We start from the raw sequence: 27,842 nt of genomic DNA on the forward strand, positions 1-27,842 counted from the left end.
AGAGATAGATATCGGAATATCACTTTTTTGTAATTTAAGGTGATTTTATTAAAATTGTTTATACTTGTGATGAAGGCGGGAAGTCATTTCTGTATACATTTATTTTTACTACATTCTTCTTTTTTCCTTCCTATTTCTCTTATTTCCTTTTTCTGTACCTTCTTTTTCTTTTCTTATTTCAGTTTCTATTAGCAGTTTCTTGATTCTTATATTTAAAAAACACCAAATTAATGAATGTTTTGGGGGAAGGTAATTACAGGTACCATTTGTAAATAATAGAAGTATGGCATAGGCCTGTAATGGCAAACCTATGGCACGCATGCCACAAGTGGCACACAGAGCCATTTGTGCTGGCACGCGAGCCGCAGGCAAACTTGCCTCACTGTGCATGCCCATGCCTCACAGATGATTTTTCGGCTGGTTTGAGGGCTTTTTCGGCCTCCCAGAGGCTTGGAAAAAGCCTCTGCAAGGCTTTTTAGGCTGAATTATAGGCCCATTTTGTCACTTCCTGCACAGGCCTATAATTTGTCCTGAAAAGCCTTGCAGGCCTATAATTTGTCCTGAAAAGCCTCTGGGTGGCCGAAAAAGGCCTCAAACCAGGCGAAAAATCAGCTGTGAGGCGCAGTGCAGGTAAGCGGGCGGCGGCGGGGACTGCACGCGCATGCACAGGGGGCGTGGGGAGAGGCATTCGTATTGCATTCTGGGTGCTGGCACAAGTGTGTGCACGCTAGTGCGCGCACAATTTTTGACACAGGAGCCCAAAAAGGTTAGCCACCACTGGCATAGGCAATTATGGCAAACAAGTTTATAGCTAGGAACAAGCATACAGATCTGAAATGGACAAATAGAAAAAATATACTAAAGATTCTGAGGTTTGATAACCAGACAAATGTTCAATTGAACATTAAAATACAACAGCAATGTACTTTTTTTTACAGAGAAATATCAAAAATATGTGAATCAGCATGGTGTATTCATTTAGAAGTTGAATAGGATGAAGAAGATCCAAGTCCAAAACCACCCTCAGCCACGGAAGCTCAATGGATGACTTTAAACAGATTGTCTCATTTCTCAGCCCAACCTACCCCACAATTTTCTTATATTCGGAATAAAAGGAAGTGGTGGATGGAACACTCCACTAAATAAAACAACTAGAATTCCTGGGAGAAAAAGCAAGCAGAGACAAAAGACAGGTATAAACCATAGACCTCTCTGTGTAAATAATATTTCAGATGTTCTTCTGGCATTTGAGATTCCAAGCAGAATCTCCCCAAAGCACCAATTATGTTTTTCTTTTAAAAAAACAACTTGAACTATATGCAGCACATTTGTAATTGAGACGTCTTCTATTTTTTAATGAAAAACTCCCACAGTGTGTCATATGCATGAATGCACCCACACACAATATTTCAACAAGTCTTCTTCAGGTTCAAAAAGATCGGTTTCAAAATAAGAATATCCATTTCTACTTTCATTTCAGTCTGTTAGATTTGAAATGTTTTTGCTAAATAAACCTTGGACATCAGAACAGTAAAGCCAAGCAACACATCTGGCCATTTTTAATAAGAAAGGAAAGTTTAATCTTAACCAAAATGTATTTACAAACATTATTAGCTATACAGTTTATTCTAATAAAATATGTAAAACCATTCACACAAAATGTATCCATCAGTTTTGGGGGAGAATCAGGTAGATTTACTCTGAGCAATTTTTTGTTGATTCTCAAGACATTCCTTCAGCTTGTCTTCTGTTAATGTTAATCTCTGTTCTAGAATGGACACAGTCTGCAAAATGAGAAAGATAATGACATAATGACATAATGTGCTATATGTTTAGTATGACAACAATGTTGTTTAGTGAAAATGACCAAACAAACTCTAAAGAAGAATAGGATACAGGAAGTATGTGTATGTAAATATATATATATATATGTATGGTATTCAGCTTTGTTCAGGTATTTTCCCACGTCATAATGACATGGAAAATACCCAAAACAAAGCTGAACCATACATGTAATACCAGTGAAAACTTAAGAAAACATATATATATATGTTATATACATATATACATATGTTTTTTTTACACATATATATATATATGTTTTCTTAAGTTTTCGCAGGTACTTACATGTATGTATGGTATTCAGCTTTGTTCGGGTATTTTCCCACGTCATTATAGTCGTGCTTTTAAAGTTGTAGCAACGTTTCAGCAGAATTTCATCTGCCATCATCAGGCTTCTGTATAGTGTTCTTCTGTGAGTCAGACTTTCACAGCCGTTTCTGTTTTAAATTTGGTGCTAGCCTACGCTGTGCCAGAATGGTTTTTTCTTCATCCTGATTGGTTGGGAGTCTTGGTCTGTGTTTATTGGTCTTGGAGTTTGCTGTGTTCTGCTTGATTGGTGTTTCTAATATCTTCTGTCTGTTTTGTGGCTTTTTTTTGTCTTGATTGGCTGGCAACATTGTTTCCTGTATTGGAGGCTTTTAGTGAGGCTTGGCTCACTAAATATATATTAAATATATATATATATAATATTTGTTTTCTATATATATATACATACATATATATATATATATATATATATATATATATATATGTAAAGTAATGTAAATAAATAAATTTAATAAAAATATAATAAGTAAGGACTTAGTAAACAAGCAATATATTTCTAGTAAATGAATCGAATTGCACACTGTTATGACAACGCTGTAAAATGTAAGAACTTGTTTCTCTTTTTTAAAATTTCTTGAAATCTTGAATAAACAAATATTTTTTAAATGTAAAAAAAAGACAACAATTTTAGGTAACTACTTAGAACAAGTCAGATTCATGTGAGAATTACATCTGAATAAATATCTGTAAGATTAGGCTATGCTGCCCATCTTATTTAAGGATACCATGGGCTGTTTTTTTCTAAGAAAGGAGTGCAATAGAGTAAACTACTAAAAGCAATAAACTCACAGAAAAATCATGCACCGGCAAAAGCACAATATTACATAAGAAAACATTTCACCACATTACATATCAAATTTGCTGGCCACTTCCTAGAATTTAATGGAAAATTATTATCCAAAATAGAAATGTATATAATCTGCTAAATAATTCATTATCTTAATCATTGGGAAAAACTAACATGAAAAGAAAATATGGTGTTAGTTCCACACCAAGGCCAGCAGGTGGAAAGGATGGAGAATTATCCTTTTTTCCAATGTTGCTTCTTCTGTTAGTTGATCTTACAGCTTGAGGAAGAACAAGCTTGCTCTTTTATATATTTGTTTCACTTCTCCAGCACAGGTATTGTCGACAAAACATTAAACAATATTGCACCCAATCCCAAACTAAAAGAACTCTCTGATCATCAAGTATGGAGAGAGACTCTTTGAGAAATTTAGTGACTTCCCTTGCAATTCAAAAGCTTCCTTGAAGCAGGAGAAGAATAGGATTTTCAGAAGTGGCTTGTCCTTACCTGCTTCTCAGGGCTGAGTATGTGACTGGCTCAAGGTCATCTAGTTGGCTTTGTGCCTACATCAGAATTAGAACTCATGGTTTCCCACCTTTAATCTGATGCCTTAACAACTAGACCAAACTGGTTCACTTTGCAAAAGTCTAGCACATAATAAAGCCAGGCTCATATATAGTACCAAGAAAGCTAAATTATCATTTTTCATTAGATACCAAATTATTACACACTTAGCAATTTATAACATCTGCTTAAATATCTTACTGTCATGAAGCCAAAATAATAATGGGAATATGATTCCTATTACTTCCATGTTGAGAGGCTGATGCTATAAGAATGCCATAAATCCCTATAGGTAATCATCAATTTATAATAATTGGCCCTGGAATTTTGGTAACTGAGCAATGCAGTTGTTAGGGTTAGTGAGTCACCATGTGGAGACCCAATTTTAAAACTGTTCTTACTACATTAAGCAAATCACATGGTTGTAAAGTGAACCACAAAGTTATTAAGCAAATCTTTAAGTCCACTGCAACAAATTAACTTTGCTTGTCGGAAGCTGGCTGAGAAGGTCACAAATAGCAATCATGTGATTGCAACATGCTGCAATCATCGTAAATGTGAGCAGTTTGATAAGCCCTCGAATTGCATTCATCTGACTGCGGGATGATGCAATGGTTATAAATTCGAGGAAGAGTCGTAAGTCATTTTTTCTGAGTCCATCGTAACCTCAAACCATTTTTAAATGAACATTTGTAAGTTGAGGACTAGCTGTAGAGAGGAAATGGGCCAGGTACAGCTTGGGGAAATACTATGCAGGAATGTTTGCTGAATGATACAGAGTACTACACAATGGGATTGAGCAATCTGGCAATGGTTCCATTAGTTTCCTTAATTTCTTTTAAGCCTTATGACTGATTAAAAAAACACATATTTAAAATGATAGTGGCTATATAGTTCAGACAGATTAGAAAATAGAGTGATGCTTCTTCAGTGTAACATGGTATGTGACTAGATCCCTCTGCTGTTCATTCTAGGGTACTAATCAAAGGAATGCTAAAGGTACGATATAGTTCTTGCTTGAAACTTTTTCAAGTTCATTGCAACAAAGCTATTCTTCTGGAACTTTTCACCATGGAGGAAAAATTCTTACCCGACCCAAAATATCTTGAAGATTGGGGCCATCAGGCAGTAATGAAGCAAAATTTTCAAGTCAAAAAACATTTTTATAGGTACTAAGCATAGACTACTACAGATTGTATTTTTTTAAATACTGCAAATAATAAACATTACATACAATAAACACAAAGTAGTTTTGTGTACATGAATAAAAGGACTATATAAACTGATCAGAATATCATTTCTCTATTACACTCAGTATTTTTACAATGTTTTTTTCAGGGATGGCACTACATATGTTCAGTAATACTCAAAAGTCTCCTGGATTACACCTAACCACATCCAGAATGGGCAGATAGCCATTTGTAATGTCACTGTCTTGGCCGAACTAAAAGTTTCTCCATCCCTAGGCCACGTGGCTTTGGCCCAAAAGCGGGCACCATTCATTGCGGCCACTCTGAAAATAGCACCTGTTTTCAGGACGCAGCTATGAAGCCAGGGATGCCAAGGCACATAGAGGCCTGTTGTTCTTCCCTCACACAAGGCCCTTGGGCCCTTCTAAAGATAAATGTGCGTTTAGTGACTGGGGTCGGGTAGAAGGGTATGGGACCCAGTTGAGTGGGAAGTAGATCCAAGTCTTGCAGAGGCCCTCAGGGGCAGGAAGCGGAGCACAGGGCACCTCAGTGTTGGGGAAAGCCTGGGACAGGCAGGCCTGGGCCTGTGCTAGCCCTCCTATGGCCTCCCCCATTCCTGAGGCACCCCATGCTTTACTTAATGATCTGCACGGTCATTTGATGACTACACTGGGGAGAGTAGAAATACCTCAAAACAGCGAATGCAGTGCAGAAATAAAACGTTGGATTGCGCAGACATGATGAAGATGAGCTAAATATGAAAAAGCAAGGACATTAGTCTGGCAACCAAATCAGGTTAGTCTGCTCTATTGTGTCCCCCATAGCTGCCTATGGTTGTGAAAGCTGGACCTTAAAAAAGCCTGACAGGAAAAAAATCGACTCATTTGAGCTGTGGTGCTAGAGAAGGCTCCTTCATATTCCTTCGAAAGCAAAGGTGGCTAACAAACAAGTACTGGACTGCCAGGCATGTCACCAGCAAGCAAAATCATAATACTACATCTCAATTCTTTAGCCATGTCATGCGGGGGAATTCATTGGAAAAAGCAATTAAGTTTGGAAGAGTTGGTGGTAAAAGGAAACCAGGAAACCACGAAGGGTCACGGTGGCTGGATACCATCAAAGCGGACACCAGCCAGAGCATGGAAAAACTCAAAGAAGTAGTGCAAGATGGGTAGATGGGTCGAGACCTGGCCCATAGAATCACCAAGAGTCGTACACAACAGAATGGATAACATCCTCATCATCATCATCATCAAGTGATCATTTTGCTTAATGACCATAACAACTTGCAAACATAATAGGCAGGCTCCATTATGGTCATAGGTTGAGAACTACCTATAGGGCCATATGCCTCACGTCAATCCAAATGAATTCCCAAAGCAAAATTCTTTTATGAAATTTTCTCTGAACTCATCTTTAGGCCAACATTTCTAAGCATAAGAATCATGATGGAGCCTTGACTGTACTATTCCAATGTGCTCCTTCCCTAAGACTTTTTAAGACTGAGATCTGATATTGGGAAGACATTCTTTTTTCTTTATCTGTAATCCAGATGTGGAAAGTATCACACCATTCCAGCCCTCTTATTTCTACTAATTACCATCTGCATGTAAACACTTTCATATGTGCATGCATATATATATACTGTGTATATATACCTGTATATATTTATTTAAATGTAGCAGAAGATATCTTCCCAAAAAAGCTGGTTGTGGCAAAAGTTGAATTAATTGAATTAATGACTACCCGACCCACGTATATCAATTATTCTCTTGACATGTTATACAACATACCCTGAGAAGGGACCTGAGCATTTAGAAGTTTCCAATCTGAACTAGCTCTATGCCAGTTTTAAAAAAAAGCAAAGAAATGGGAAGGCTGGTAATCTCTTCTTATATAAATGTACTAAACTTTTCCAATCAGACAGTCCAACTTTAAAGAAAAGTCACCTCACAATTTTCCAAATAGGGGCATATATAAATCTATTACCACCACCACCACCCACAGTATCTGTATACGGAAAATACTGTATAGGAAAATACTGAAGGCCACGAGCCTCTGTGGCATGTTGGCCAAGGTTCACTATCTCTAAGCCAAACCTATCTCTCCTGTTGTGGGAAAAAACTGGATAAAAGAATGGCATATATGCCCCCTTGAGAAAAAAATGAAATACAAATGAAAGTTAAAATGTCAAGCATTTTGCTATGGACACTTATTTATTAGATATGTATACCATCTGTCTTGTTTAGTGGCAACCAGCATATTATAAGGCAGGAATTTGCTGGCTATGAATTATGCACACAAGCTAATTCCAAACATTAGCAACTTACAGGCAAAGAAATGAAAAATGCTATGAATCAGAAAATTCTGCTTTGCCTTCCATCACTAATCCATTACAATGCAAGGCAAGTATAAAAAGCATTTTCTGTTTGTGACCTAACTAGCTCGATACCCGTGTTTCGCTATGAAACTATGCGGTCAGGCTTAGTTTTTGGGGAGGAAAATAAAGGGGGGAAATTCTGCCTCTGCCTGTCAGCATCCATGGGTATTCATCTGGCTAGCGTCCGGTCAGTGTGTGAGAGAATTGAGGGCTGTTTGGAAACTGAAACAGTATTTGCAGTGTGAGCAAGAAGAAGACAGCAAAGAGCCTGGGTGTGTCTTAGCACAACTGTTCTGTACTAAAGCTGCTTGGTGCTGTGAAACTAAAACTGAAACTCTTCTCCTTTGCTTGTGTTTTGCATTTGGGATAGATTTCTTTTCATGTGCGCAGAGGGAGTAGAATTCCTTTTATCAGAGCATCTAATATACGTAATACTAATGCTCTGACGATCATTTTGAAAAATATTTTCTTAGTGAGCACCTAGAAGCCAAGAGGAACATATGTGGCAAATTTCAAGTTTGTAGGCTTTACGGTTCTGGAGATTTTGTGATGATGCATGAGTGGTATTTCGCTTTTATATAGATAGATTTTCATATGTAGTTACCCAGAAGTTTCTTCATCATATTTCTCTCACTGATTTTTCCATAACAGCATGATTCCATTGTTATAAAAACTATTTATAATATTATGACACTTCAACAAAATGCCAAAGTCTTCTTTACCTGAGTGAGGACATCCAATTGTCCCACGATGTGCTGGAGAGTAGTGGTAAGCCCAATCTCATCAATTTGTACTTGCTGTCTTTGCATTAGTTCTGCCGTTCCAGCTTCTTGAGTTTTTTGTCTAACTGGAAAATCTCCAGAATCCATCCCCACTTGCTGGAGGATGAGAGATGCAATGAAGGTAATGAAATAAAAGACCTGTCACTCTCATGACATACATATTTAAATTGGCACATTGGCACAAACATGTGCATAGAAGCTTAAGACACAGAAGAACAGGTGCCTAAACCACAGAGCTGTGCCAATGTTGCCTTCAACCTCCATAGTCGGGGAACAATGATCTGAAGGAGGAAGCGGTTTTTGCTACATATCTTCTCTTTCGGGTTACTGGAGGAAAATGGCGGCAGCTATTACCTGCAACTCATGTTTGGGACCTCCAAGAATTGAAACAGCAAAAGAGAAACCTGAAGCAAAGTCAATGGCAGAAAGGTGCAAGTCCCAAAAAGCTTGCCAGCCAGCAGGCAGGTAAGTGACTGCTGTGGTACAAATCTGTTGTGGGTGCACCAAAGGTGGGAAGACATGCAAATGGCTGCTGCAGGCAAGCACAAGTGCAGTTAGATGCGATGGGGAGGGATGGTGCGCAGGAAAGTGGCAGGAACTGGAGCAACTTACTGGGGCAACTTGAAACCTTCCCTCTGGCTTCCCCATTGACTTACCTGCGGAAAGCCAGCAGGAAAGGTTGCAAATTGCAATGACATGACGATGGAAAGCTGCAATTGTAGTAAGTGCAAGTTAATTGCCAGGCGCCTGAACCATGATCACATGATCATGGGGTGCTGGGACAGCTCTAACTTCAGGGACTGGTTTTAATTACCACTCATTTAGCATCATTCTAAGTTCAGTCACTGAACAAGTGATCATTAATTGAGGATAACCTGTATATAAATATGAGAAATATGTCTTTATGAGTTTGTGGGTGAGCTTTCATCCGTATTCTGATGATACCCAGCTATGTATCTCCATCCTTGGTGGGACACAAGATTCAGCAGATGAAGGAAAATCCACATAGGTTCATTTTTCACTTTGGGCATATCCCCAGAGAGAAAATAATGAAAAAGAGACAGAGAGAGTGTGTGGGCAATTATAAACTGTATTAAGTTAAACTAAATTTAGTTTTGTCCTGGCCCTGACCATGTTTGGGAGGTCCAAAGAATGTATGTGGCTCTCATCTAATAAAAGAACATCCTTTTCCTGTTAGAATATTGTACTGTAAATATTTTTCATTTTAAAAATATTTTTCAACGTATTATAAACAAACCAACAGTGTCCTAATAACTAGACATTCAATTTGGCTTACCTTTTCATGTCTGTAATTTCCAGCTTTTTGTTGCTCGCTATAGCCAGTGTCCATTCGTTTCTGCAATCAAACATTTGAGAAGAATCTGTGTTATTCTACATGCTTACAATTTCGCTGTAAGCATCCAGATAATCAATCTGCTTTCCCCAAATCTCAAGTCGCATACCATCCCTTACTTTAACAAATGTCCCATCAATTAAAGAATATCATCTGGCAGGCCTGCCTGGTGGAACATCATCTCCCACCCCCAGGTCAGACTGGCTCTGACCCTAATGGACTTTTCCAAGACCCTGAAGACATCATTGTGTTTTCAAGCAGGGGGAGTCAGTTAAATGGCTATACTGATGGTTCTTTGGGTGTCAGCTATTTATTTTGTCTTCTTGTTGGCTTTGCAACAAGTGAACTTTGATGAGACGGGCAGCCATTTAAGTCCTGGCTGGCCTTTTCCTCTGTTTATAGTGCAGCCATCTTGATAAGTCCTGATTTTAAATAACCCATGCTGGACTCCCACTGTCTCCTCTGGTTTTTCAAACCAAAGCCTCTCCAACTTTATACTCCAAATTTCATCATTTCAGTGAAGGAAATTGATGCCTTCAGACCCTGAATCAAGGAAATGTTCAAACTTGCATAACAACAAAGTGACTGTTTGGTTATAAAATGCTTCTCCAGATGCACTTTTTGAGCTCTACAGTCAATATTTAAAAAACTACATACAAACTATTTGGAAGGGAAACTATGTAATTTATACTGGTGAAGAGATGACACTATTTTAGTTCAATGTTCCAATTCAAAATTTATTCAGCACAATGGAATGTTTAAAACTAATCGGAGAGGGAATCAAAGCCAGAAAAATGTTAAATGGAAAGATAGAGAAATGAGCGTTAGTTCAATTATGAGAATCCTTATTACCTAATTGTTTGTAATCTCTATTAAAATATTGGAATTGAAACAGTTGTCAGATAGAAAGGAGAAAAAAGCAGTCTTTCTCTGAAATTTTTATTATATGTCCATCATTCTTGCTAATTAGGTTGGCCAAATTAGACAAAACAATGTATCTACAAAAAATGTTCAAAACATCTATGCACTGAGGACTGAAGAAATGTTCTTTACAGAAGTGTAAATTCAACAATAATCCTGAAAAACAAGTTCTAATTATTTTATTTATTTATTAATTTGTTTGCCACATCTCACCAAAAGACAATTCTTTTATCCAATATTAAAATATTTCACATATTTTCTACACTATAATTTACAACGAGTCTACAAAATCTATCTGATAGGCATTAAATCCATTTATTGTAGTATCAATACAATAGGTGTATTGTAGATGCATCTTTTCTCTCAGGTAGAAAGCTGACAGGTAAACAAAGAATGGAGTCAAAGCTTCTTTGGTCACTTCAGATTCAAATGCTCTTTACTCTTTGCCTTTGAATGTTTCATATAGTTTCACATTCTAAAGTTATTAAGCTGTCCTATCAATTATTTTTATTTTTTACCCATTGTATTCTTTTTTTAAATCTATCTGTAAACTAATGATAATTATCAGTGACAAAAAATTATGTGAGAAATGCTAAGTAAGGGACATGTTAAGAAAAAAGCTAAAAATACAGAACACTAGACCTATTTTATGTTGCAATTTCTTTCAAACAGAGCTAAGAATTAGATCACTGTAATATGGTTTCATGGTTCAAAATGGCAGAGTGTATCAGAATAAGATTACTACAATTACTACCCACCTGCCTTCAATTGAGAACCTGTATACTGCACGAGTCAAAGCACTGCCTGTACCCTATTAAATAAATATATTAGTCTTATTATCTAAGTTTGGTGTAATGATTAAGGCATCAGGTTAGAAATGAGACCAGGAGTTCTAGTTCTGCATTAGGCATGAGGTCAGCTGGGTGATCTTGGGCCAGTCACTTTGTCTCAACTCTAGAAAGAAGCCAATGGCAAACCTCTTCTGAAAAACCTTGTCAAGAGATCTGCAGAGACTTGTTCAGGAAGTTTCTGAGAAGAAAAAAAAAATCTAGGAATGCAGGATATAATGTTGTTTCAAACCAGAACAGGAAAATCTAGAATACCAATTCCATCAACTTACCATACTGTTAAAGCAGCCATTCATATGCATAATGGCGTTCTGTGTTTTTAGATTATTACCACAATCATTACCATTTGCATTCATAGTATATTTCTGGGCTTGTATTGTATCACCATAATCAGCAGCATCAAAGTTTGTCTTCCAAACCATTACCTACAAAAGTAAAATTTACAGAAATATGTAAAAATGTTTAAATAACCCACTCAGGATTATAAGAATAACACCTCCAGAAAGGGGAGCTAACTAATGTGTACACTTTTTACTCATTTTAAATATTATATAATTCCACTTTTCACTCATTTTAAATATTATATAATTCCGGTTTTAACAGAAATGGATTTAAAAGATTTCAATCTGAGATCCTAAATAAATTTGGTATTAAGACTCTCTTGGATAAATATTATATTAAAAACCATGGTATAGGTATAATTGCTATTTTTTTAATCTCAAAATACTTTTCTGTCTCATTCTTAGTCCCGGCTTCTCCCCTCTTATTAAGAGTGCTAATTTAGTTTTTAACAAGCAAAAATTAAGTTACAAGTGCTCCTAGAATTATCTGTGCTCTCCTCATACAAGTGATTTCTTTGAGAATATCTGTAAATGCAAACTACTTCTCATCCAGCTTCTCAAAGGAAAAACTGTAGAGTATGCAAAGCCCAAGCCACCAGAATTAGAAGGTGAATACTTCCAAATACTGGCTGTTTGGGAGTTCTGCTTTTTCCATGTAAAAATAACTCCACAGAAGTACTTAAGATATTAATTTTGTTTTAGGCGATGCCCTAAAAACGTGATGGCGAATCTATGGCATGCGTGGCACTCAGAGGCATTTGTGCCGGCATGCAAGCCGCAGGCAAACTTACCTCACTGCGCATGCGTGTGCCTCACAACTGATTTTCTGGTCTGTTTGAGGCCTTTTTCGGCCTCCCAGAGGCCTGAGGAAAGGCTTTGCACGCCGAAAAATAGGCCCATTTCGTCACTTCCTGTATTTTCGGAAATACCGGAAGTGACTAAATGGGCCCATTTTTTGGCCTGCAAAGGCTGCACAGGCTTCCCTCAAGCCTCTGGGAGGCCAAAAAAGGCCTCAAGCAGGCCAAAAATCAGCTGGGAGGCACAATGCAGGTAAGGGGGTGGGGGAGATGATTGGGGGGTGCACACATTGCTTGCTGGGTGCTGGCACGCGAGCTGGGAGGCACAATGCAGGTAAGGGGGTGGGGAGATGATTGGGGGGTGCACACATTGCTTGCTGGGTGCTGGCACGCGAGCGCAAGCGCACACACAATTTTTGGCACAGGAGCCCAAAAAGGTTAGCCACCACTGCCCTAAAATAACAAACATTCATAAGAAATAATGGGAATTGAATGCTTCCACCATAACGACATTTTCTATGCTGCGGAAACAAATTCTTTCTGAGAGTTGAGGACTTGGAATAAACTGATAGGCATGAGACTCGGAGCAGAAGGCCAGGCATGGCATCAAAATGATGGATCCTATAGGCCTGATATACTACTTCAAAGAGTCATCACTATCAGCAATTCCAGTTTTCTCTTTCTTAATATGATTAAATAATTTTTATTTAGGAAGTTTCAAAAATAATGGGAAAAGGATGCAGATTTAACTCATTTTTATATCTGCCACATGAAGTATGTAATTAAAGCTAATAAAATATTCATTTTGTCACATGTGAATGTATCTTCTTCCCAGGAAAGCCCAGAACCACTAATAATAAAATGAGGAGCTTTAACATTGACACTTCTAAAGCATTTAATGTAGCCCTTTCCATATGTCTACTTCACAGAATTCCCCACTCTTTTGAATCAACGGGCACATTTTCTAATTTCAGAGTAGGGCACAAATGCTCACAAGCACTGGTTGAGGAGTGGATGGTTTTCTTGACAATTCACAAAATAATTGCCACAGCAGGTATAATCTGTTATAAAATAGCAAATGATTAGGTTACTCCCTGATGCACTCTCTAAGACAATTACTGAAGGCATAATTAGATTGGTTAGCATGGGAGTGTTAATGGAGCATCTGTTTGCAACTCCAAAGCCAAATGCATCTTTTCCTGTGGGTTCAGTGATCACAGGAAACAGCACAACTGCTTCAAGGAGTTGCAATTAGAGTACTATATAAGCACACTTATGCATTCCAAAGAGCCTTTTTGCCTTGGAATCAAACAAGTTGTCAGGATGCCTGTTTTAAAATTGCCACAAGTTGCACAGTACTTGTGAGCATACACCATTTCTGTCCTAAAGGTATACCTGTTACAGAATTATTTAAAAAAGCAGTACCTGCTCATCAAAACCTCCAGATGCAAAAAAATCTCCTGTTCTTGAAAAAGAAACACAGGTAGCTGGTCCCTATAAAAAGAACAACCATTTAGTATAGATTGGAGGTACTAAATATCCATATGAAAGCCTTATGTGGATGGCATATTTTCCCTATTACAATACCCACACCAAGCTATTTGAATAACAATATTAATTTTGATTTGATCTATATAGAACTTGCATATAAATAGTACATACAAAAATAGTGCTGTTTTTATTCATGGTAGTCTGCATTGTATTCTTTTTAATTCTATCTTGTAAATTGCCTTGAGATCACTTTATTTTGAAAATCTGGCATGAACTCATTTTAATGAAAATAGTTAAATACAATTGTACTTGATTTTCCCAAGAAGTCTTTGTTGTTCCTAGATCACTTTTATATCTAAGTCATTCACAACAGTATCCACCATCCCACTGAACAGCAGTAATTTCCCTAGCAGATGATAGATGACTGATACATAAAGCATGAAACATAGTTTTCCTACTAAACACGTATCATTCATTCCAAGCCTTGTTTATAGTTTAAGGGAAAAGTACTCCACAAAAGGAGATACTGTACTTAAAATTACAGTCAGAATATATATATATATATCAAATTGTGTGGCTGTAAATGTCAGCAATTAAACTCCATCTCCCTAACAAGCTTACTGGTTTGAAAAATAAGCACCATTATAAAAGACGGCAATGTAAACTTAGCAGTATTCTCTATGTAATCAACTGGCAACTTATTCCGGTACAGAAATACATTACGTCAAAGTACATTTAAGACATCTTGGCCTTTTCCTATGAATAAACTTCCCAGAGAAGTAATCAACTGTTAAGATTATAAACCATAGTAGAGCTAAGCAATGTCTTTAGTACAAACGTGCAAAGTGTAAAAATTTAACAAGCTCTTAATCCAACTGACTAATATTACTTGCATAATTAACACTTAATTATTAATACTTGTATCTTTAAATCTACTTTTATCTATTGTTAGAACTTGCTAAAGAGAACTTGCTAAAGTCAACTATAATGCAGATGACAGATTTCCAAGTACACAGGAATGAAAACTGGGAGAACAGGCAGTCTCAGAAATGTTAGATTCAAGTATCATAGATAAACATTTACAACTTTAATCAACATTGAATCAATGGTTAATTAGAGCTGATAGATATAAAAACTGCATTCTATCATTACACCACAGTACAACAAGAATTATGGCACAGATCCTTACGCACTATGCTTTTTTCAAAGAATTCTCCCCTCCAAAACTCAAATAACCCTCCGTCATAATGGTTTCTTCATGAAATACTGCCACTACACCAGTGGTGGGATTCAAATTTTTTTACTACCGGTTCTGTGGGCGTGGCTTGGTGGGCACGGCAGGGGAAGGATACTGTAAAATCTCCAGTCAGAGGTGGTATTTGCCGGTTCTCCAAACTACTCAAAATTTCCGCTACTGGTTCTCCAGAACTGGTCAGAACCTGCTGAATACCACCTCTGCGCTCTACACACACACACACATATACACACCCCACAAAGTTGCCTGGTATCAATTTTTATATTTTTGATGCCCAGCATTTCATTTTTTATATAGTATTTTTTTCTCCAACATACTTAACTTGTTTTAGCTAGGTTTTAATGGGTTTTGTGCCTTTTAAAATTCTACTGAATTTATAGTTGCTGGGTTTTAATTGCATTTTTATTATTTTATTTGATTTTATTAGAATTTTAACATATAATTTTTTGTGAGCCCTGAAGTTAAAAAGAAGAGTGATCTTTTTTAGAATGTTGTATGCTATTAATCAAACTGCTACATGAGGTGGGTTTTTTTTAATGGTTCTTGGGAAAATCTGAAATTCTGAGAAAATGTTGGAGCATTTTTTTAAAATCAATACTTAAAATCAATTGATTTTCAGTTCAAACATAATCACATCAAAATATGCCTAAAAACAGTTGATTTCCTATGACTTTAGAACAGGAGCCTTGAGATTGTTCAATATGTAATCTCCATGTGTTTCAGAAATGTCCCATCTGAAAATTGTGTATTTTTGTAATGATACCTGTATGTAAAAGGTATAAATGAATCCATGTGTAATAACTTCTGCTATAGAATTGTTTACATAGTTATTGCATGCACAAATGCAATATATTAGTTCCGAACCAGCTCTCCTTACCTGGTGACCATGTAAGGTATACAATAGCCTGCCTTCTAATAAATCCAATATTTTTAGTGTTGAATCATTAGAAGCAGTAATGAGGTAGTTTCCAGAGGAGTGGAAGGACAGACAATTCACTGAAGCACTATGAACTACAGAAAAAGGAAAAAAAAATGCATGTTACATTAAAAAAAAAAGGAAAGTAGTTCCTGCGGATTTTACTCCACTGGTCATTACCGACTATAGGGGCGGTGCTCATCTGTTTCAAGGCCAATGAGTCAGCATTGCCCAAAGATATTCTGGTGGTCATGTGGCCAGCAGGAGATCATGGAGTGCTGTTACCTTCCCACCGAAGCAATACCTGTTTATCTACTCGCACTTGCATGCTTTTGAAATTCTGGATTGGCAGGAACTGGGGCAAGGACAGGAGCTCACTCTATCACATGGTGCTCAGGTTTCGAACCTGGGCTGCTGGCTTTCCCAGCCAACAAGCCCATCATCTTAACTACTGAACCGCTATGCCACCTTATGTTACATACATTCATTTAAATTAAAGATCTAGAGAAAACTGAAAGACTCATTCTAACAAAAAAGAATTGGGAAAAATTAGCTCTTAATTTGTTACAGAATAGCTTAGCTCTCAAGCATCCTCACATAGAAAAAACACTCGTGTAGTTTTATGTGAATAGTAACAAAGGTGAACTTTGGACAGATTAATGGCACTGCTCCTCAGAAATGTCCCAAGTACATCAAAGAACTGTGAGTTCTAGGCTTCTTTTAGGCATGGAAGCCCCGAGTGACTTTGGGCTAGTCACTCACTCTCAGACCAACCCACTTTACCTGCTTAGCTCCCTCCCCACATAACTGCCCTTTTGGCAACGCTGCACCCTGACTTGTAGCCCCGAGAAATACAACCTTAAACACTGCAGCAAAAGTTTACCAGAGAAGCTGGGTCCGAAAAGGAGACCACAAAGTCAATGCAGCACTGGGTGCAAAAGGAAAACAGTTGATGCACGGAACTGGGACAGAAGGCAGCTGGGGAAACAAATACATGCTGGTGCTTTTTAAGGCTTCCCCCTGGAATTAATTTGAATTGGAGCGGGTACTCTCTTAATGAACTGTGAAGCCCAATTAATGTCTGCAACAGGGAAAACTGGGGTTGGCATCATAAGTCAATGAGATCAGGTGATGCCTCACTTTGTGACTGCACCAACTTACAATGGAAATCCCAGGGCCAATTGTGGCTGTAAGTCAAGGACTGCCTGTAGTCATGCTTCATGGTGAAATAAACATATACACTAAAGACATAATATTATTACTTTTCAAATATTGAACTGCCTTAAGTTAACAGTACTATCCATACATAATAGTACAATCAGAAAGGAATTGGGGGCTGCATTGTTTTAAAAAAGTATGTTTTTATATAAAAATGACGTCCACGTACTGCTTAACCTTCCAAACAAAATTCTTCATGCAGTCAAACATGAAGTCCTTTCAAAGGTTCATTGGGAAAAATATCAAAGCAGCATGCTTTTTTCATCATTGGGAGTTTATTGTTTGTCTGAAACTCTTTCAATAAGCTTAGCAAATATTCTGTTCACTGGTTACATGGGTTATGTTGCTCCCATAACTACAATGCAATGAATGAATTAGAATGGACAAAGTGTACAGAAAGCACTAAGCTGGACTCAAATCAAATCACACTATGGTGTGCAGCAGTGAGCACAGCCAGTCTAACAGTGCACAGGTTGCTTACCTTGATAATGTTGCAGCAGCCTGTTCATCCTAACGTCCCATACTTTCACTGTGTTGTCAGTGCCAGCTGAAGCAATGGATGTACCACTGGGATGAAAGTCCACGTGTGGGACAAACCTGCAACGATTAAAAATTAGGAAAAAGATCTAAACCAAAAATGAAAAAAGTTGTCTTAAAAGTTACATGATTGTTCTGTTTCCTATAGAGTTTTTTAAAAGTGCTGCTTGACAAGTGAATACTTCTTAAACTTCCTGATAAGGCAAAGCAATCAGGGAATTATCTCGCTAAAAATATGTATGTGACAGTAGACTTCTTACCCCTTTAGAAACAGAGAATCTACAGAAAGGGTCATAATATTTTTGTTCCTCCATTTTCAGATTTGAAAAGCTTCCATTGGTTGATCTGATCTCCTTGAAGGGAGGCAGGAGCAATGCTCCTCCCAGGGATCCTAGCCTTCTTGTAGCAGGGCAAAGCTACATTACCACAATGGGTATGCAGCTTCTTTACTTCATAAGGCTCAATGCAAGGGGATGGCTAAACCAAGGTCCAGCATTTAGTTCTTACATGTTTGGCTTTGATTCCCATTTAGAACTGCAAAAGAGTCTCGTGGTTACATGATGCTTTCTACCTACCCTATTTATTGTCATTAGAAACCTAAACAAGAGTTAAGTAGAAAGTCAAGTGTTTGATTAGGTCACCACAATAGCTTTAATGTTGAGTCTTATATAACCACAATGATTCCAACAACTGGAAATAGCTCCCAATCCATAGGAGCATTAGGACAAACTGAATCCCTGAATCAACGGTATGCACAAAGTCTAGTAACTTTTACTGGGGATCATCCTAAATTATGGGTATAGCTGGGTTTGACATAAATGTGTGTAATGATGTGAGGTTATGTTTTAAGCATTTTTATAAGGATAAAATAATAATATTTATAATAAAATAATAATATTTATAATAAGCATTTTTATAAGGATAATGGTTGCACACAAGACTACAGTCGTTCATGAATGAAGGCAAATATACGTGGTCCCAGGATAATGTTGTAGGATCCAATCTGAATCAGTCTTCGGCACCAGAGGTTTTATCTTCTGAGCTTTCAGACTCATGCTGGAGCCCACCCTCAAGGATCTTCTCTCTAGCAAAATGTGTTAGCAGAATTCTGCTAGGGGAAAGTTCCCTGAGGATGGGCTCCAGCACGAGTCCAAAAGCTTGGAAGACGAAACCTCTGGTCCCAGTGACTGACCCGGATTGGATCCTACTACGGTATTTGCATAAAGTTTCACGCCTGAACACCCTGAAATTTAGATGTAACTTTATGAAAACAGCTTGGAATAAAGTGTACTTCTGTGACCAGTCTTTAGTGCAATTCGCTCAATAATTGCTAACTCTAACTATAAAATTTATATTCAGAGTTCTATAAATCACAGTAAATTCTTCCATAGTTTTTTGAGAAGCTTTTCTGGTCACTTTCTTATTTCAGCCCAATAGTCTTTTGGACTAATTGTACCTCTAAGCTACCTTTATTATCTTTATCTCCAAGTGCCTTTTATGCCACTCACTAGTTTGGAAGAGCTAGGAAAAACTAGGGTTTTCATCATGTGTGGGTGGAAGGAAAAGCCCAGCAGTTCCACTAGTTGTAGAAATTGTTAGAATTTAACTTAAGTAATAATGCTTGTGGACTACTGCTTTGGTTTTTTAATACACCAAAGTACATAAAATGCATTACAAAAATTGTTAAATTGATATGCTACCTGACTTAAATAAATGGTATAGCATTATTTTTAAAGAAATATTTCTTTATAGGCTTTAAAAAATATAAGACAAGCCCCAACAAACTACAATTGATACTTGCCCACCATGCTCACAAAAAGAATGTATACATTCTCGGCTTGCTTTATCCCAAAGTTTGACTGTTTTGTCATCACTGGATGATACAATCAATCTTCCATCAGGAGAAAATCTGCAGGAGAAAAGACATTTGTGGAAGCACATTCAGTAATAGCCAATGGAAATTATATCTGAGTTATTCTCAGAGGAAAATTACTAGAATGGTGGCGATGTTACCTGGTTATAAGGGGCTCTGTGAACCATTCAGAGTGATATTTCACAAGCAACAAAAGCCCCCATCCAAACCCACTGCTTAAAACAGTGAAGCTTTGGACCCTCTCCAAAGTTCACTGTGACCACTTTGAGGGCCTTCCCACACTGTATATACATATATAAGCATCAAAGGCAGGGCTGCTACTAACTCCCCGCCTCCATCCAAATGGTTTGCACAGCTCTAATAAATAATAAGACACTTGTTTTAAATCTTTCTCTGGCAAGCTATTATTTTATCTATTCTATAACCAGGACAATGGATTTCTGTTTTTTGACAGCTCATAATATACATTCTCAATCAGAGCTTTTATTTTTGTAAACATGTTTCCATTTTTCCCTCTCCTGTATGGTCTAAAATTCTAAGTATTAAATTGTATAAGAAAACAAGTTAGCAGTGAAGTTCTCATCATACCTATTTTAAAATTAAACTTATTAAGTTCAATAGTATTTAGCTTCAGTTGAAATTTTTCGAAAGGCCTTCAGAAAAAGCATATTACACAACAGAATACATGCTCTATTACAGATCTTCACAGATATTGCTTGAGAAAGCCCTAGTCAGAATCTTTTTCTGTTTCTGCAAATAGCATTGCACAGAGACAATGAGTGTGTGCACTGTCGGCCTATCCTGCCCTCACATTTTTTCTGTCTCCCCTTAGTCTACATATCAGAGGAAAATCAGCAACAGTTTTCTCCTTCCAGAGTTTCCTCCAATGGATAAGCAGAGTGAGGCTGCAGAGAATTTAAGAACAAGGCAAGGTTACTGCACCTAGCTTCCTATGCAATATTAATCTCTAAGAAAGACTTGAACCCAGCGATATCCTATACATGATCACAAAATCATTTTTTTAAAAAAAAGACTTACTTAGCACAACGAACCCAGTTTATGTGCTGATTCAGGGAAAACAAGAATTTTTGCCTGTGGACAGCCCATACTTTGATTGTTTTGTCATCAGAGGCTGTAACCAATGACAGGCCGTCGTTAGAAAAGTGAACGCTTCTGACTGTTGCTGTATGAGCCTTGAATGAAGTTGATTCTCCCTTGCTTAGTTTAGGGAAACAAACACAAAAAATTATGATACTAACTTCTAAGTCATTCAGTAAATGTACACATTTGTTTTCATTTACACTTTTACATTAACAGAAATTTGTTGAATTTAGATTTATACAGTACAGTAAATCAAATATGAAAAGATAGAGGGAGGGAGGGAGGGAGGGAGAGGGAGAGGGAGAGGGAGAGGGAGAGGGAGAGGGAGAGAGAGAGAGAGAGAGAGAGAGAGAGAAAGAAAGAAAGAAAGAAAGAAAGAAAGAAAGAAAGAAAGAAAGAAAGAAAGAAAGAAAGAAAGAAAGAAAGAAAGAAAGAAAGAAAGAAAGAAAGAAAGAAAGAAAGAAAGAAAAAGTTCTATTTCAATTTATAGGCTAGAATAGGTGATTAGTTTAATAGTGCTGCAAAATAATCAACACTTGGGAGTAATAAAAGTGACCTACTAAAACTGCGAAGCAACAAAGAAAAGTAGAACATAATGTTAAGCGTTTTCATATAAAAAGAAGGATATATGAAAACTGAGCAGCTCTGTAATCAAATGAGGAAAAATCACAATCAGGAACATATATAATTTCATCTCAAGAAAAATAAATTTATTGTGTCACTAACTAAATTTTATTTATGTATTTATTCCAAGCACAGATACCGAGTTGCCAGCTCAGTGTAAACCGAAATAGATTTTCATGCAATAAGTAATGTATTTATCTTCTTACCATAGAGTTACAAACAGCAAATAACACATAAATCTTCCTAGTTCAGCATACACTTGAAAAAGTGTCTGCTACAGATCTTTTTAAAAAAATCTTAAAAATTCATCCTATCTTCCCAGGATGCATCCTGGATTAGAGGAGATAAATGAATATTTTTCTATTTATGTAAGAATGGAAATCTAGAAAAAAGGTAACCAATATAATTTATTATACTTACACACTTGGAACCCATAAACGAACTGTTTTATCTCTAGAACCTGAAGCAATCAGGTGGCCAGATGGTGAAAAATTAACACACATTACTGCATCTTTGTGACCCACAAAGCGATAGGCTCTCATCTGAGGTTTCATACTCCAGATCATCAAGCAAGAATCCATAGAGCCACTTACTAAATGAAATAAAAATAATATTTTTATTATATTTTTAATGACTAGAAATAAATCTCTTATTTTACAAAGTCAGTGGAAAAAAGGAGTGGCCAGTTTCATCAAACTACCTGCTCAACAGATTTTCCTAATGTACTTCTGGAGACTCTTCTTAAAAGTAGACAAAGAACAAATTGAAGAATGACAAGCACCCATGTCATTCCAAGTGAAATTACCATTATAATTAAGACAGCAGTCTCCAAACTTTCTGGCTTTGTGGATAGGCAGGGGGAGGAGATGGTTCTGTGTGAGCAACAGGCGAGCGCAGCTCCATTTGCGCAAGCGGCAGGCCCACCACTCACCCAAGTGGAGCTGTGCGCACATGTGCGTCACTTGCCACTTCTGCTGAATGGGCCTCAGCCCAGTAGTGGACCATGGACTGGATGTTGGGGACCCTGAAGTAGGAGGCACCTCCAATTTATCCTTTATTAAAATCAAAATAATCTGTAGTATCCTTTCAATTCTCTGACACATATGACTTTGTGCCTAAGATTAACATATTTACAAACTGCTCTCCTCCTTTAAAGTTAAATGAAATGTTTTAACAGTGTACATGCATGTCTGTGTGTGTAATCTGCTTATTTTAGGAAATAAACCTGAACAAAATGATGTTCAGAGAGTAACTTACCTAGCTGTTTCTTGTTTAGACTGAAATCCACGCTAGTTATTGCATCCCGATGGCCTTTGAAATTCCTCTCCAAAGTTGGATCTTCCTATATAAATGTTATATTGAAACAAATGTTATCTAATAAGAATGCAAACATATTCTTAAAAATTCATGTATCTTGTGATGGGAAATGCAGGGGGAAAAGCCAATGCCAAGAATCAAATTCTGTACTCTGAAGTACTAAACTGTTTTATATTCTTAATTTAAAAAGTTATGTTCACTGAGTTTTAACTGGATCTGATTCCGATGAAAATTAAATCAACTACTTCAGATTCAGATTTAGAAAACAATTTTGATTTTGCCACACAGCTTATGGAACAGAGCATGAAATACTTACAACCCTTCTTTAGGAAACAAGAGAGATGCTATAATTTAGAAAATACATAGACAGTGCTCTAAATATAGAGTACAAAACATTGCGGTCTCTCCATGGCTCAAAAAAAAAAAGCCCACTACCTTTCAGGAATTTTATTAAATATGTCTTAGAGTCCTAGGAGCCAAGAAAAACTTTCTCCTCTCAAACACTTTCTCCACTTCCTCCTGCGCATTCTTACCCGGCTGCCAGCTTCTTTGTGGCGGCCATTACGGACCGCCGCTGCAACTGCCCTGGGAAAAGGGGGTTCTGCCGGCCGGGAGGGGTCTGCAACACCCCCACACCCTTCTCCGGATCCCCTACCTTCAGCTGCCCCTGCAGGGCAGCCTAGCTCGCACCCGCCTGGGTCGGAGCCCCAGAAGCGGCTAGCGGCAGGGATCGCGCAGCCGCAAATCCCTGCCGCTCATGCGGCCGACAAACCGGAAGTATGACTTTCTGAATAATACCTGCCAGAAGAGGAAAAAGCGGCTGTTTGATGGTGCTGAAAGGATAGCTTTCCCTCTTTTCCTATGGAATAAATAACTGGATATTAAGAAACCTATTTTTTTTAGGTGAAAATTGGTTTTAAGCGATGAGTGGGAAGAGAGAGGATTAAAAAGAAAATATTTGTATGCTAAGACTTTGTTGGAGCAGATGCCTTAAGGATTTGAAGACTAGAAGATATTGCAATAAGATTTTAAACAGATTTGGACTTTCTTTCTCTTTGATTGATATTACCCCAGAAGGAGAAAGTGAGAACTCTGCCTTGGTTTGGACTGACTGATAACTTTGGGACTGTTTTATTTTTATTTTTTTATTTTTTGAATATTCTGGTTGTTGTAAGAAGAAAGAAGGGGAAAAGAAAAGAAAAGATTTATAATGGCTCTTTCTGTTGAGGAACTAAGAAAAGAATATGAACAAGCAAAAAAAATGGCAAAGATGGTGTGGAAGAAGCTTTCCTTTTTTTAGAAATGGCGCTTACTAACTATCAACAAACATTACAACAGATGAAGACAGCAGAGGAACAAGAAAGAAAGGAAGGAGCCATTTTTAATGAATCTCAGAATTTGATCAAGAAAGAAGGAAGAGAGAAAAGAAGAAAACTAAAGGACTTAAGATCTAAAAAAACATTTAAGAAAGGGAAAAATAAGGTGCAAAACCAATATGATGATAGTAAACAAAAGGGAAAAGGAATACGACAGAGAAGGGAAGCCGGTAAGGCAGAGGTTAGAAGAAGGGGGGTAGAAAGGTTTGTTGGGAGAAGAAAGAAAGGGAAAAGGTGGAGAAAAGCTACAATGTTTTGAAATTAAATGGAAAAAAGAAATTTTTTATGGATAATGGATAAAGTATAATTTAAAAAAAAAAAAAGATTTTGCAAGGTACATAAGATGAGATGGTAGTATTGTAATGGTTTAAGAGTTGATAAGAGATTAAAATGTTAAAATGTTTAAAAATGATTGGCTTTAAAATTTAATAATAGGGGGGGGTTTAGAATACTGTTTTAATTAAAGAGTTTAATAAGATTATGGTATTGATGTTATTATAAAATTTTTATTATAGTATTTTTTTTTAATATTTGGATTTATTGTCTAATTATGTACTTAATTATTTTGGATGTATTAGTTAGATAGAATGTACCAAGCAAAAATCGGATTGGGTATTGGATATTATTTTAAAGATTAATTTGACTAACTTAGGGGGAGATAGAAAGGCATCATACTCTGATTAATGATTTCAGGAGAAACTTATTTTCTTCTTTTTATAAGGAATGAGACAAAGGGATGATAAAAAATGGACAAAAGATACAAATATAATGATTCAAACTAAGATGATTAATTAAGATAGAATTAAGAAGGGTGAAATATGTGGAGAAGTTAATATAGAAGGCTTAGAATGGTAAATAAAATAAGTAATGATATGTAAGATGAGCATGAATATAATTGAAGTCCATGAACACCTGGGTCCAAGTTACTTTCCAAAAAGATTTTTTTATGTTTTGTGTGTTGTGTGTATATGTTTTTTTGGGGGAGAATTAGTAAAAACTTGTAGAAATATAGAATGAGAATAATGGTAACTAAGTCAGAAAGAAATAGATGAAATAATAATAATGATATTGAATAAGAGTAAAGAGAAGTAAAGAGAAATTGAATAAGAGGTTTTGGTATGTTAAATGGAAATGGTTTAAAACAGAATCATAATTTATCTGACTTGTTAAATTTACAATGAAAAAAGGTTTAAACATGTAATGAACAATGATAATTTGTGTGTTTTAAAAATTAATAAAACTTGTTTAAAAAAAAAAAACCACTACCATATTTAAATATTTGTTTAATGTGATTAATTAACCAAATTCTGAATTTAGCTTTCCTTCCACAAAATCAATATCAGATATTTATTGAGGGATGCTGTTAAAATCATTGTTTGAATATAAAAGAGAAAAATAACAGAAAAGTAACCAAATATGTTAGTTTTGGATTCTCCAATCATACTAGTCTTTTGAACAAACTACAATGTCTTGAGTTCAGATTTCGACTCATATGGACACAATGATAACTAGGATTATACCCTACATTAAGCGAAAACCAAAGAAGCTATCTTTTGGCTTAGAACAATTAATAGACTCAGCCTAGGATTTTGTTGCTGCAAGTCAAATGAAGCTGGGCTTGATATTTATTATGTCAAGGTTTGAGCTAATTTTACCTCATCTTTAATAGCAGTATTTTATGAAATACAGATACATGAAATCATAACATTACATTTTCACACCATACTTCCAGAAAAGATATATTCTAATTAGCAGCTCTTACAGCACTCTCCTAATATTTAGGATTTTTTAAAATAAAAAATATTTGGAATCGCAATATTCCGAAATTCATTTCTTATAACTGTAATAGTAAACTGAGTTGTTAGAGATCACAATTAAACTGGCAAGCCAAGAAGCACCCATACAATGTCCAAATACTACTAATAGAGCAACAGGAAAAACATTTCTGAAGTATTTTCCCCTAAACTTCTGATTATGTACTTCAGTTAAAATGAATAGCTTCTATTCAGAAAGCAACTTTGTCATCATATATAAAGTAGTTATATTTCCGAGTAACTTGTTTTTTATCATATATTTAGAGAATGGTTCAGCATCAAAGAAAAGACTCTTGAAGCTTACAGCTATGTAAATAAAGGAGTCTTAGCAATTATGATCAAGACATTTAATTTACAATAAAATCTGAAGCAAATTGATAGGGATAATTTATGATTCAGGTATAATTTGCTCAACATTGGAAAAACTAGATGCCATAATAATTGAGATGTGGATTAACAAGATGTCTTCAATTGCCACTTTAGAAAAAAAAGTAAAAATAAGGAGACATCAGAGGCAGGAATCACAATTTCATCAAGCTTTGACAGATGGTATGGTTTACCTCACTAGCAATAAACTGTAACACAGTAATATTTTACATACAACTAGTCCTCCACTACAATAGTTCATTTAGTGACTGTTGAAAGTCACAACGGCAATCAAAATAATGACTGATTATCATTTTTCATACTTATGACCATTGCAGCATCCCTGTGGTCATGTGATCAAAATTCAGATACTTGGCAACTGACTCATATTTATGATGGTTGCAGTGTCCTGGGGTCATATGATCCTCTTTTGCAACCTTCTGACAAGAAAAGTCAACTAGGAATCCAGATTCACTTAACAACCATTACTAACTTGATTCACTTAACAACTGTGGCCCAAAAAGCTGTAAAATGGGGCAAACTCACTTAACAAATGTTTACTTAGCAACATAAATTTTGGGTTCAATTGTGGTCATAACTCAAGGACCACCTGTATATGGTAAATTTGTATATGTACCCATCCTGCCTCTTTGTTTACATTTTAGTAAAATTTTAGCATTTCTCGTATCATTTTTCTTTGTACATCTTGGAATTATGTTAATTTAGTTACTTGATAATGTTTATCATACTTCAGTTTAAAAAGAGAGAAAAAAATCTGATTCAGAAAGTATTTTTTCAAATAATTTACATCCATTTTTTTTACAACTGTCACTATTCTATCTGAGTAGCCTGCTGATACTTATTCTTCCCTCCAGGGGTATAGGAGAAAAGAAGGGAAGGCTTCCTACAATTTTAATAGTAAAGATGCACAGAGATACAGGAAGACGAATCTAGCACAGGGAATTTGTTAAAGAGAAAATCTTAACTCCTTGCACACACATAGGTGTTACTAATAAAAAGAAATGGGGGGGGGGTGCGTTCTTCCAGGCCCAGAAGGACAGGCCGGGCTCGACAAGAGGGTGGACTAGAAGACCTCCAGAGGCGCCTTCCAACTCTTGTTCTGGTATTGGCAAGCAAGCACAGTTAAACTACTTAAATCATCCAGAGCCTTAGAAGATGGTAAAGCGGGGGGCGGGAGGGGGGCTTTCCACCCAGATCTTTTTCTTCTCTTCCTAGGCGGAACCTCCCCTAGTTTAGAGGAACTTTAGACGCAACACTCAAGAGCGCTGCTGGGATCTAGACTGATGTGGCGCGACTTCAGGATCGCCCCCTCTTTCTGCGCCGAGGCAGCAGTCCACGATTTGGGGTCTGTCACGTCGGGTTGAGGCAGCCTAACTTGGCTCAAATCACCGGCCCAAGCGCGAAGTCTGGCTTCTCGCAGATCGGCGGGCCTGGCTCTCTCCGCAGAGTTGCTGCCGCGGGGCCGGCCTCGCCTCGATTTTTCCGCCGGCTCTCCCCCGTATCAATCCAGCCCCACTTTCTCCCTGCCTGCGCGTTGCAGCCATCCGCCCCACAGCCAACGCCGACATCACCTCAGCATGGCCCCTTACCAGGCAAGGGAAGGCCATCGCGCCCCGAGAGCCGCAGCGGAACCAAGGGCCTCCCCGACTGTTGCCGCCGGAGGGATTCAGTTTGCCCGCTCCTCCGACCGCCTTAGTAACGGCGTTCCTGCCTTAAAGGGGAAGACGGCGTGGGGGTGGGGGGAAAAACTGTCTGCCGACGCAAAAGGGCCCATCTCGAAAGCGGCGCTTTAAAGTGGTC

At 37.2% G+C, this 27,842-nt stretch overlaps 1 protein-coding gene across 2 annotated transcripts; it reads right to left on the reverse strand.

Moving 5' to 3' along the window:
- Positions 1-1,556: 1,556 nt before the first annotated feature.
- Positions 1,557-27,763, reverse strand: POC1A (POC1 centriolar protein A). Of its 2 annotated transcripts, none has more exons than XM_026683545.2 (12): positions 27,632-27,763; positions 22,406-22,490; positions 21,569-21,740; positions 20,462-20,641; positions 19,352-19,459; positions 17,495-17,610; positions 15,757-15,890; positions 13,559-13,627; positions 11,268-11,420; positions 9,170-9,229; positions 7,813-7,968; positions 1,557-1,784 (listed from the first exon to the last, which is right to left on the reverse strand). In XM_026683545.2, the coding sequence occupies exons 1-12, from the start codon at positions 27,647-27,649 to the stop codon at positions 1,686-1,688; spliced, it is 1,350 nt and encodes a 449-aa protein (XP_026539330.2). In that variant the 5' UTR covers positions 27,650-27,763; the 3' UTR covers positions 1,557-1,685. The 2 variants fall into 2 exon arrangements, with proteins under 2 accessions (XP_026539330.2, XP_087811041.1); XM_087954915.1 differs by lacking the exon at positions 27,632-27,763 and adding an exon at positions 22,782-22,808.
- Between the last annotated feature and the right edge of the window lie 79 nt (positions 27,764-27,842).

The sequence above is a fragment of the Notechis scutatus genome, chromosome 2 (genome assembly GCF_049901735.1).
Source record: "Notechis scutatus isolate UNSWTSFEM ecotype Mainland chromosome 2, rNotScu1.2, whole genome shotgun sequence".
Classification (NCBI taxonomy): Eukaryota; Metazoa; Chordata; class Lepidosauria; order Squamata; family Elapidae; genus Notechis; species Notechis scutatus.